The sequence below is a fragment of the Mirounga leonina genome, unplaced genomic scaffold (assembly GCF_011800145.1).
Source record: "Mirounga leonina isolate KUSES-001 unplaced genomic scaffold, KU_Mleo_1.0 Mir_179, whole genome shotgun sequence".
NCBI lineage: Eukaryota > Metazoa > Chordata > Mammalia > Carnivora > Phocidae > Mirounga > Mirounga leonina.
The window spans coordinates 6,238,563-6,251,345 of NW_023270466.1; the positions used below are offsets into that span (position 1 = coordinate 6,238,563).

Consider the following 12,783-nt stretch of genomic DNA (forward strand, 5'->3'; position numbering starts at 1 on the left):
CATTCAGGCCTCAGAAAAATTTATTCAAGTCAACTGGTTTCGGTCCGCAACAAAAAAGTTACGAGAAAAAAGTGAGTGTGTTCTTGCCCTAACATTCTGGATCTGCTTGCAAGCAAAATGATAAATCAATTGGTGTGGGAAACAAAAAGGGAGAGAGATTTCTTTTGGGAGCCATGTGAAACTGTAGCCTATTTAAAAAAAAAAAAAGAAGAAAATAAAGGGTCATCCTATTCCCCAAATCTCTAGAAAGAGCAGTTAATAGATATTTAGCCCTAATCCCAATTCTCTCAAATTGCAGGCTTTGTTTGCAATTAAGCAAGGTATTAAACATGTGCAATTTTCTTTTTTTTCTGGATCATGTGTGGACTAAAATGATGGCACCATATTTATCATTTTTAAACTTATTGCAACAATGTATGAACCTCATGGGGAAAAAAGCCAGGTAAGAGGAAAAATAATTTCTTAAGCAGCTAGGGAAAATTCTTTTATTATGCTCTCTTAGAAAACTTCCATTTAAAAAGACATTGTGTGATATTTATGTCTATTTTGTCAAGTTTTCTGGTTTGTCCCCTAAAGGAGCAAAGGAAATCAGGGAATGGGGGTGGGGAAATGGGAGAATTCAAAACAGAAAAAAAAAAGTGCTGGGGGAGGGGTAGAGAGTCAAGAAGCCTACATTTTCCTTAATCTCAAAATTCCCATTTTTACCATCACTGTTTCTAAAAGCAACGTTCTCAGATCACTCTATAGTATGGACTTCTAAAATCGGGATAATATTATTGCAGGCTGTTTAAACAATTCCCCAAGTTCAAACTGAAACCCCATTTCCTTCTAACTCACAAAATACCTTCATATTAATGTTTAAAAACCCTAAATGTAGTCAGTCTAAGGACTGCTTAGTATGAGATTATTTGGATGTACAGATAATGTCTAGGCGGTCCAATTTCCCTGAATCGCCTACAGCACTGTAAAAACATGCTTTACTGGAGGGGCAGCCCAAAGCGTCCAGTTACTCTCTTACCTCCAAAGGATCATCATTAGTAGATGCTCTACTGAAATCTAGAAACTGGGAGCAAACTGGAAGTCCACTTATTTTGCAAATATATCTTGGGCTGCCCCCCAGTGCTACAAAACACCAAAGCAGCTTTGTGATCAATCTTAGGTGTTCACACAGAGAAGGTGCACCGACCCAGCAGGCTTTCTCAGACCCAGGAGAGGGTGGTGAGAGAAGCTGCTCTCTCCTCGCCTCGCTTCACCCACCTTGCAATTTAACTTACAGCAGATGAAAAGGGTGAGGCTCACTGATGCTGCTATGAAAACAACAGCTTTGTTCCTATCAGCCCCTCCCCACTCCGTTCAACATTTTATAAACTTATCTGACCCAGTGAAGCAACATTATCCAAGCCACATCTTGCTCTCTTTGGCATCCCAATTCAAGTGGCTTTTGTTTGCCAGTAAAAAGTATTAATTCATCTAGGTTTTTGCAGTTCCAAATCTTGACCGTACAGGCAAAAATCCAAACACCATGACCACTACTGAGCCACTGTAGAGCTTACCTCTCTTTCCCTCCCGATCTCGCTCTTCTTTAATAGGAGATGGACCACCCTGCCTCATGGCACAGAGCAGTGTTTACATTGCAGTACTTGACTGTGTAATACATCTGGCATTTTTGGGCAGGATTCCTGAGCTAGGGGCCAGAAGCCCTTAAGCAATGATTTAAGGGGAAAAAAATCATGCGCATTGACTTAACAAAGCCCACTTCCAGTTCCTTTTGCTTACTTCTGTACATGTTTCATCAGTAACTGAAAACTCTCTTGGTTGATAGTTTCTGGGGAAACCTACCGTTTCTCTTCATTTATCTTAACGATAATAAATCAAGCTTGTGTGGTGGCACAGAGACTTGCTTCTCACTAGTCTCATCTTCATGGCCAGTGGTGTTTTGGGACCCACGTGCAGTGTGGACTCTTTGGGCCAACTCACACCTGGGTTTCTAGAAATAAGGTCCTGCCTCCACGTTATAAATCTCTCCAACAACAAACTTGTCATTCATTAGCAGGTACCTGACTGCCCACCAAATTCAGAGTTTGGAAACAAAGAACAAGTAATAAAAGTGCTTATATTTTGATGACACTGATGATATCTGTGTAGTCAAGGAAGGCTCCCACTAAGAAAATCCCAAGGAGTTTCCTCATTATGAACTGCTGGAAGCACCTTCATGAGCAAAACCCTCTGCTCTCTGGGACCTCTCATGTGGATGGACCATCTAATGTGGCAGAGTTGACCAAAATTTGGATAAGGAAATCTGTCCTCTTCCATGTTCCTTTTGGCTTTGGTGGGAGTTCCATCCAGGGAGAACCTGAAGTATGGTGCCCGGGTGGGAATGTCTTGGTTTACATTTCACTTACCATCTCAAGAAATGCTAAAGGACCCAATTCTTCCATATTTCACACAACACATTAAACACAGGGGACCAAGACTTACTTTACACTCCATTTGTCAATGAATTCTAAGGCACCTCAAAAGTCCATAAAAATGCCATGACTCTTCAATAGGGGAAGTGCATCTTCTGCTGACAAGACCCCATCAAAGAGTAAGGTCTGGGAACCAACCCTTACCAAGATAAGAACCTCAAGGATGCAAATGGCAGCTTTGCATTTGGTATCTCCCACAGCTGGTTTGAAATAATACATTTTCTAATTCCCTCCTGTCAGTTTGTGATTAACCAGATTTACTACCATTTCAGATTTCACACTAGTAACTCCAGAGATCCACTGGGAGGAAATGATTAGGGCAGTTTAGGAGTAGGTGGGGGGGAGGAAGGATGGGAGGGAGAGAAGAGGGGGAGGGAGAAGAGGTTCTGGGAGCCAGTGAGGGGCAAAGGAAACAGTATTATAATAATAGAATCACACAGGTCTGGTGATTATTTAGGGATGTCTTTCTTCAAAATAGTATCAAACTAGTGCTGAGCTAAAATGCTATACTTCTGCAAATCGGCCTCTATTAAATATGGTCTCCTGCATAATAATTTTAAAATATTTCCGTATTTGTTTTAAAAGCTAAAGACCTTTAAAAATCAAACCCCCTCCACCTTCCCTACCTCCCACCCCCATAAAATAGACTACTCTTCTGGGTCTAAATCTGGGCAGATAGCTGGCATGAAGCTGGGGCGGGGGGGGTGGTAAACCACAAATGCAACCCCTTCCGCTGCACAAATGTGCCCCCCCCCCCCCCCGCAACAGGAGAAGAAGGGCAGACAAGTTACAGCTTGGCCTGAGTGGACAGAGCTCCGGGGGTCACGGGGAGGTCAGCTTTGAAGGAGAAATCCCAATGAAATATAAACACAGCATTGTGGAAACCAGACAAATCTCCCATAGCTTGTCCAGCCAGCGTTAATCTCGCCATCAGCTGTGGTGCATAATCCAAACAAACGGATCCGGCGGTTCGTACATCTGGAAGCTGTCATCTTCTGGGGCCTCCAAGCGGCAGTCCGTGTATCTGATACAGCCCATCGCCCAACCTGGCTTCTACACCCCTTGGGAGGGTCAAGAGTGGCAGGCAGCAAAGAGACATGGAGGATTCGGAGGGTCAGGTGCCCTGGGGAGAAGGCACCTGAGGCTGTTTGGTATTTTAAAGCAATTATTGTTGGGTGTTAATTTCTCAGTCATTTTCCTCCAAATATGACGAAAACCACAACTCCTTGCACCTGTATGCGGGCGCCTGCTATTGCAATCTAACCAATACCTACCTAATAAGCATCTTCATTTTTTAAAATGCACAGGGGACCAGGAAGAAGAAAGGAGCTGCACTTCAGCAGGTCTTTCGATCCCTTGTGAAAGGCACCCAAACTGACAGCCCCAGAGAGCAGAAACTGGGGGATCACTTTGAAATGGGGCGGTAAAATCAGAGCCCATAGGGCCCATACAAGCTCAAGGCCTCAGCCCCTCACTGTGCCCTCGGCTCTGCTGCAGAAGGGCACCCGGGGGAAAGTGGTTTGTGACGGGAGCATCTGGAGGAGAGCTAGACCACTGAAGAGCTAATGTACTGCGCAGGCTGCCGAAAGGAGCTCTCGCTTCAATATGAACTAAGTCCACTGGAGTCTTTTCCTGCTTTTTACAAAGTCACCTTCATGCAAAAACCTTCATCTTACTGTTCTTGAAATGCAACACGGTCTGTCTTCAAAATTAAATGACCCAAAGGAAGAAAATATTCTAATATACAGCTTTTTCTTTCTTCCATGGCTTATCCCCTCCCATGTCAACTTGTCATGCTGGTTTTTTTTATTTGATATTTAATGTAATTCTAAGAAAACACTTAAATTATTAGAATTAAAAAATTAGTTACCATTAGTTACGTAGATCAGTAAATATGGAGATGCGGAGGGGGCATTATCTTAAAGAAGAAAATTCTTTTGCATTTATGGCGGTCTATTTGCAGCCACAACTCCATCATAATAAAAGCCTTCCATCTGCACAGCAGGGGTCTTCCAATTGGAATCTATTATCTCAACCAGCGCTTCTCAACTGGGGTGATTTTGCGCATTCTCCCGCCCCCCCACCCCCATTTGGCAATGACTAGAAACATCTTTGGTTGTCACAACTGGGAGGTTGCTACTGGCATCTAGTGGGTAGAGTTCAGGGATGCTGCTAAACGTCCTACAATGCACATGGCAACCCCCTTAATATAGAATTATCCAGCAAAATGTCAATAGTGAGAAAACTTGCTCTGAACTGCAAGAAAGGATGGTGAAGTTCATTTATCTCCTACAACTGCCTGAGTTCAAGCCAAGAACACTGAAGGCGTCATACAAGCAAGGAACAAACTTGAGAGCACTTACAAACATCAAGCAGACATTAAAAATATTTTTAAAAATTTTTCTTAAAAAAAAAAAATCAAAGTCACAACTTGCGTCCTCTCCCCTCGCTAGCCTCCAGAGATGTTAATAACCAAACACAAGGCAATATGGATTCATTTCAAGGCTGTTATTACCCTTTGCAGTAGAAGAAGCCAGGGGGTGGGCAAAGCTTGGGGGGGGGGACACACTCAAAGAGATAAATGAACGTTCTGTCACTGGAGAGCTGTCAACAACAAACTTGTGTCCGAGACAGCGTTGGAGGGGGCGTAGATATTAAAGGAGACGGGAGGATAAAGGTGCTAAGCCAAAAGGAAAAGCCAACTGAGAAATGGGCAAGATTACAAATAAAGTTATTTGCCTTCTGTGCCCAGAAGGGTGAAATCCAGGTGAAGCACACCAGCAACAGGCAGCACCCTAAGGGCCAAATACGCTAGTATGGAGAACGACACAGGCAAAGGGGCTAAAAGGAAGAGCCTGCCACTCAGCCAAATGCCCTGCACACACCAGAGACCTTCCTGCCATGTGGCTCGGCCTTGGAGGCCTCCGGGCTCCCCACCTCAGACTGAAGTCCCAACCAGAGGCAAGCACTTGGGAGTTCTCCTGTCCGCTGAACCTTGCTCCTGGAGCACCCCAGCACCCCCAGCTCTCCAAGCCCTGCGGCCTGGCTCAGTCCCTCCCTGTCCAGGCTGTCCTGGATGGCGTTCCTGCCATCCTGCCATCCTGCGTCCGGTCTGGGTGCCCCCACTGGGGTGGAGGTCCTCTGAGAGCACAGACTGTGGCCTTTCACCAACACCTCTCTGGAGCTGAGCGCAGTGCCTGGCATAGAGCATACACAGAGAGCGTGCGCTGAAGGAATATTTTTACATTTAAAGAACAATTAGTCTCTCCCTGACCTTGCCGCCACGGGCTTGTGTTTCGTAACAGATGTCCACTACATCATTCCACATACTCTTTTCCTGAACCTCATGACTCCAATCACAAGTGAGCTACATTTGATATTTTTGACTTGCAAATACTATAACCCTAAGACCTAAGCTAGCACCTAATGCATATTGAGTTTCTTAAAAGAAACTGGTTGCTGTTGCAATGATTACAGCAGTCACTGTACGAACATTTTAACAACAGAATCAAAGAATTCTTATCACCAGTGCGATAAAAATATGAGAGAGTCTTCCTTATCTAGCTTATATTGATCTGCACAGTGTGGCCCATGTATTCAAATGGTCTTTATAAAGCCACATTCCCCCAGCACGCTGAAGCATGAAAGTCAAATCAATGATACAGCCTAGCAAGTGGATCCTTTTAATTTGCTGACTATATTAAAAAGATAACAATTATTTTGGCAAATACAAGGATATATGTAGTAAGTCTATGTGGAGACACAAATACAAAGGTAAGTGGAGATATACACAGTTGAACAACACAGGTTTGAACTGTGCAGGTCCACTTATATGCAGATTTTTTTCGATAAATACAGTTGAGTACTGTAAATATATTTTTTCTTCCTCTTGATTTTTGCAATAATTTTTTTTTCCTCCAGCTTACTCTATTCTAAGAATAAAGCATATGATACATATAACACACAAAATACGTGTTAATCGACTTTATGTTATTGGTAAGGCTTCCAGTCAACACAGGCTATTAGTAGTTAAGTATTTGGAGAGTCAAAAGTTACACATGGGTTTTCAACTGTGCAGGGGTCGGTGCCCCAAACGCCCCACACTGCTCAAGAGTCAACTGGTAGATACATGTATTCATGTATAGGTATGTAGATATACATATCTCCAGTTGCTTTTGCCTATTTAGCTATGTAGTGTGTGTGGTATGTCTTTTTGTTTAAAAAAAATCATGGGGGAAATAAGCATTTTCCCAAACTGTCCCTCAGCATTCCTCTCTCCTTAAAAATCTCTTATGTTTTTCTCAGTCTTTCGCTTTTTAACTAGGGAAATAGGCAATCTCTATTCGTTTGGTTTCTTTAGTGTAGCAAACACCCTCGTTTATGCTCAGAACATTTATAGTCTCCATTAAGAAAACAACCATCTAACACTTCCTTGCTGATAGTGATGAATAATTTATCAGAGACTAAAGTACAATTAACCTGCATCCCAAGTTGCTCCTCATTTTCCTCTGCTACAGTCTAGGACAGCAGGAAATTCCAACTCCTGAAAAAAAACGCTTACACTACTTACTGTTGATATGAACACCAAGCTCACTACCTCATAAACAAGAACTCCTTACTGTTACCTCTTCTTTGAACTTAAGTCAAAATTATAAAATGACATGGTGGTCTCACGAGATCCCGGGTTGGGTTTACCTGTATTTGTGAAACTATTGCTTCTTCTACATGGGAAGAGTCTAGCACACAATGAATGAATGAGTGGATGAATGAATGAATGGATGACAAATCAAGAGACCAAGTTGACTTAAGTCATTAGGAGGCAAAGTGGACATTTTTGTAAAATGGAAGAATAATTCAGTTATTACAGGTAAAAACATCACATACACTATTGTGTTATAAAAATAAGCATAATAATAGATAACTACTTTATTGAGTTGTGAGACATGTGTTAATAAACAGTAATGGTAGTTGAGCAACAAGTGATAGTTATTAAGTAAATAACATTTGGTTAAAGAACGAGTGAGCCACACTGAAACCACCAAAACAGAAATGGGAAGAAAAATAACTGAGGCCCAAAGTCGGCAAAATGAGTCCTGTCTGAGGTGTCACTCCTTCACACTCACTAAGCTAGAGCCCAGGTGACACTGCCACTAATCATGTTCCTCCTCCTTCCAGGACTTGAAACAAACTGTCACATGCAGAAACAGTTGCTTCTAGAAATATACAATGTTAAGAAAATAAATCACATTATTTCTCTTTACACTTACTAAAGGTCTACTGAAAAATCTTGCTCAAAACAGCAAAAAATTATCTTTTGTCATCACCACTGACACCTAACAAATTTGTTGGTCTGAGTGGCGTAAAGTGAACAGATGCACAGAGCTGGGAAGCCCCTCAGCTCGTCCCTTGTTCTGTCCTAGGACCTATGGTAGCTCCCCACAGTCTAGCCAATCACATCATTTCCCAACTACAGCCTACTGTCTTGGGCACACCTGCATCATGGCACCCTATTCCCACCACACTCAGCTTGGGCCTCTGCTTGACCCCTCTTTTTGAGCTTCTGCCCAGACATCCCTCCTTCCTTCTCTTTCTCTCTCTTTCCAGGTCGTCCTAATTTACCTCAGCACTTCCATGGAAGCTTTTTTTCCCATTTGACTTTCATGGCCCACTTCAACTGTGAGCTCAAATTTACTGCAAGCGCACTCAACACCAGTATTTTTAATTGCGAGCATTTGTGCACAAGGAGTGTCTCACAGACGGGACATGATAGGTACTCTGTAAACTTGGTGCTAAGGTATAAGACATATTGGTGTATATATAAGGTATAAGGTATATTGATGCTCAAGAAAACTCTTCTTTTATCTACCAATGACAGGGAAATGCTCAACTGAGGTAAATTACCCCACGGATTCAATCCAAAGAATAGTTTTGTATTAATTACCAACCTACTTAAGGCAAGAATGTTTTCTGTTCTTAATTCTTTGGACTATTATTTTAATTGTCACTTCTCAATTAAAGACTCCACCACATGCTTGCAAAACACTGAGAGCTGAATCTTCACAAACAAGGCAAACTTAACAAAATATTCTCCAAGGTTAGCTTTCCAACAGCATTCTGGAAGGGATCAGTGACGTAATTACACATACAACTCTCAGGCTTCCAAATTTTGTGTTAGGTAGCTTTCACTAGGAATGCTCTAGGTAGTCTGGTTTGAAATATCTACATAATTACCTCAATCCTTCCTTCCCATCCCATTGTAAGAGATATCCAAAGCAATATTTAGGGGTTAAAATGTTTCCAAACAGCAAGACTGTCACTTTCCAAAAAAGAATTAAAAAAACAACCACCCACAACAAGAACCCAAAAAAACAAAAACCCGTATCACCAAAAAAATGTAAAATGTTTCCGTCTTGAGGGGCGAGGGGGATCTATTTTAAATTTACAACTGCTTTAAAAAAAAAAAAAAGTCTTCAAGAACCCCCAAATGGAGAAATGTTGGATAAAGGACTGGCAGAACCCCTTGGAGAGCTCCTGTGTGGCCCCTCCCTCCAAACCTGAGTTCTTAAAACACATTTCTTCTTTCAGCCTGCAAAACGCAGCCTTGCCCCGAATCATTCCATTTAAAAAGCCCCCACCCTCGAGGAAACATTAATCTACTTTGCAAACATGCGTTCCAGTCTATGCTTTACTGTTTATTTCAACTCCTTTCCTCCCCACCCCCACTTTTTTTTTTTTTGTACCTTGAGACAAATGTTTTTTTCCCCCAGAGTTGAAAGCTGTCCAAAAACAGGACCACACACGCCGCTGCCTCCGCAGGCCCGCGCTGCGCCCGCCCCCCGCCCTCCCCGGCGCGGCGGCCGCGGCCGCCGGGGACGCGCACACTCCCTCCAGCCGGAGGGGTGGCCTCTCTCTGCCCCCCCCCCCTTTCCCTTTGGACGTGCTGGGTGGGGGTGGGGGAGGGAAGGACACCGAGGACGAGAGCCAGGAGCCGAGAGGCCTTCCTCGGGCCGCGTCTCGGGCGCGGCGGCAGTGAGCGGCGGCGGCGGCAGGCCCCGGGGGCCCCCGGCCGCGCGGAGTGGTCCGTCCCGCGGAGGGGCCCCGCGCCCCCGCCGGCCCGCCCTCGCCACTCTCTCCCACAACACCTAGCAAAGCGCAGCGCCCCGAGTAGATTACAGCGCGGCCTTTGTCGGGCGGGCCTGGCTCCCGGCCAGGCGCCCAAACAATAAACAATTCCCCCTGGTGCGGGCAGGGGGTTCTCGCTCGCCACAGAAAGGCCCTAGGTGTATGCTGGCAAATATCTTTATCAGTTGGAAGGAGGCAGGGAAAGGGGCCCGGGCTGGGGGACGAGAGGGCGCCGCGGCGGGCGCTGGGTCTCTTACCTTCCACCCACAGCTCCTCCACGTTGGTCTCGAGATTAGCTGCCTTTAATCCCACAGCGAAGGCCCCAAATATGAGGAGGCCCACAACCAAGAACTTGCCGCAGTTTTTTTGAATGTAACAACCCAGTTTAAATAAGAGTCTCTGAAACTTCGCTCTCAGCCACAGCGGCGCTTTCCGGCCAGTAGCTTTCCCCTGAGGATGAAGCAGAAGGGAGGAGTGAGCGCCGGGGAGTCGCGGCCCGCGCGCCCACGCCCGCTTGCGCGCACCCGCCTGCGGATCCCGCGACAGCCGTGGGGAGGGGGGTACCCTCGGGCCTGGATCCCAGGCCGGCCCCGGGTAATGCGAGCGGCGTGGGCCTGGGCATAAATCAACGTCGGGATGCAGCGTGGGAGCTGCACCTTCGCGACAGCAGGGGCGCCCCCACGCACGACCCGCGCAGCATCCCCGAAGGTGTCTTGGGGGCGCTGGGGAGAAGGGCTGCAAGAACAGGGAAGGGGAAGCCGAGGCAGAGAGGAGAGAAATCACTCAACACAGGCAATATTCACACCGGAGCTGGGAAGGGAGGGGCTGCGCAATCTCTGTGTTGGAGCCCACCATTTAAGAACCAGCAAACCATGGGTCGATTCCCCGCAAGTCAAGCGCCATCCTTCACCCCTCTCCGGATGCCCCGGCAAAGATGGGGGCTGGGGAACGAGCGCGCTCTGGGAACAATGTATTGCGGGCTCCCCGATCCTGACCCCCGCCCGGCGTGGTAGTAAGTGGGGATCCACGTGGTGAGCGCGGCGCCGGAGCTCACTCGCGACGCATTTCCAAAGCGTTGGGAGACGCTGTGTGAGCTGAATTAGGAAGTGGGGCAGCCATCTGCAACTTACGACAATATTTGTGATCGGAAGAGGGCAGCCACATGGATCTTTCCCTCCTCTCCCTTCCCATCTGGTTAAACGTAAAAAGTAGCCAAGTGCACAGGGGAAGGGCCCAGGCCGGCGCAGGCGGGGGTCCTGGCTGGGCTGTGGCTGCTCCCGGCGGCGGCGTTTCCCCGGCGCTGGCCGCTGCCCCGGCGGGCCCCCGTCTGGGTGCTCGCCTTCCCCGGATTCCACACATTTCAGCGAGCCTCGTAAACACAATGAACCCGGCCGCTTGGCAGACCAGCACCCGCGGATTTAAGGTGGCAATTTGTTTACAACTTTCCCTTTCCCCCCAGGCTCTAAGAAGAAGTGGCTCAAAAACTAAAAAGGAAGAGGGGAGATGCCCTCTTCCAAGGATAATTTTTAAGGGGGCAGAGATTTCATGCTCCACAAAAGCAAAACAGGCTGCCAAAAAAGGAAACCACCTTTATTTCGGCTCCCTCCCCCCCTTCCTCTCTCCGCCTCCCTCCACTCCGCCTCCCCCTCCAAGATGTTAAGAAATGTGGCAGCATTACAGGGGTTTAGGTTGCAAATAGGGGCAGGGGCGCAGGAGCAGGGGTCTCCGGGGCCGGGGGCACTGGGCATTGCCGCGCTGCGGCCGCCCTAGAGGTGGTCCACGGTGGACCGCTTTCCAGTGCTCCGGAAAAGGCATGCCGGGGAGGGCGCGTGCACACACACACACACACACATACACACACCCTCCACCCCCTGCGGACCTCAGACAGCCCTTTCCTCCTAGGACCGGAGGGAGGGTTTGAATTTTTCAATCCCCACTTGTCTGCTTCTTTTCCTGGAGAGGTGTGTGTGAGTGCTTGCGTGCGTGCGTGCGTGTGTGCGTGTGTGTGTGTGTGTGTGTGGCGGGGGCGATCCCAAAGAGGAAGAGGAGGGAAGAGTGGGAGGAGAGGAGAGAGTCTGAAATGCACCTTGGAAATCTGCTCCAGAGCGAAGGCGGCGTCGCAGTAGCTGGGCCGGTGCAGATAGTCCCGGTCCAGCGCGGCGCTGCGGCGCAGCCCCCCGGTCCGTCTGCGTCTCCCGCCGCCGGCCGGCCGGCCCGGGGCCCCGCTGCAGCTGCCGCCGCCGCCGCCGCCGCGGTCCTGGGGCTCGGCGGCGTTACCAGCCGAGGCCATGTTGCCGCCGCCGCCGCCGCCGCCGCCGCGGGAACCGAGGCTTCCCGGGCGGCCCGGCGCGCTGCTGCCGCCGCTGCGGGCTCCCGGCGCGCCCGGGCGCTCGGCTGGCGAGGACGCTGCTGGCCGCCGGCTGCTCGGGCTGGGGCTCCGGTTGACAGACCTGCTGCTGTCGCTGCTGCTGCCGCTGCTGCTGCTGCTCACACGGCTGGCGCTGCTGCCGCTGCGGCCGCAGCCGCTGCCGGGGAGTCAGACCCTGCGCCTTCCATTGCCACATTGCGCGGGGGTCCCGAGGTCTCTGCGGCCGCCGCTGCCCACATCCAGTTCTCGGGAAGGCGAGAGCCGGCGCGCGGAGCCAGCCTGTCCTTCGGGCGCTCGCGCGGCGCTCCTCGAGATCCCCAACTCCCCCTACCCGCCCCCCGCCCCGCGCCGCGACCCCTTCACTGCAGAAAGCGCCAGCAAATCCCCGCCGCTCCCGCCGGCCTCGCCGGCTCCCTCGGCGCCTCCCGGGTCGCTCGAGCGGCCGCGGAGGGTAAGCGCAGAGCCACCGCCGCGGGGTCCGTGCGTGCCCGGTGGGTCTCAGCGCTGCCGGGCCGGGGCAGCCGCCGCCGCCGCCGCTGCTCTCGCGGCGGCTGCTGCTGGCGGTGGCGGCTCCTGAAGGTGCTGCTCGGGCTGCTCGGGCTCTGGCTGCTGGGTTCGCGGTGGCTGTTCGGTCCCGGACTCTGCTTTCTTGTGCTCCTCGCCGACCCGCTGGACCATTCTGCCCCAGTGCAGCGCGCCTCACTCGCTCCCGGGACCTGGGGACTCCGCTCTGTGTGTGTGCAGCGGGCAGCGGCCGCAGCAGCTCCTTGATTCAATAGATGAGATGGAAGAAGAAAAAAAAGAACTCTCTCCATTTGGAGAAAG

At 49.1% G+C, this 12,783-nt stretch overlaps 1 protein-coding gene across 3 annotated transcripts in view; it reads right to left on the bottom strand.

Moving 5' to 3' along the window:
* PTCH1 (patched 1) overlaps positions 1-11,880 on the bottom strand; it is a 61,203-nt gene extending 49,323 nt beyond the window's left edge. For 2 of the 3 annotated variants that reach the window (XM_035024454.1, XM_035024453.1), the window contains exons 1-2: positions 11,677-11,880; positions 9,848-10,040 (exon numbers count right to left, since the gene is read on the bottom strand). In XM_035024454.1, coding sequence (XP_034880345.1) covers positions 9,848-10,040; positions 11,677-11,880 — 397 coding nt within the window. Of the gene's footprint in view, positions 1-9,847; positions 10,041-10,720; positions 10,950-11,676 lie in introns of those variants that run through there. The other variant, XM_035024455.1, reaches the window with a different exon arrangement.
* Between the last annotated feature and the right edge of the window lie 903 nt (positions 11,881-12,783).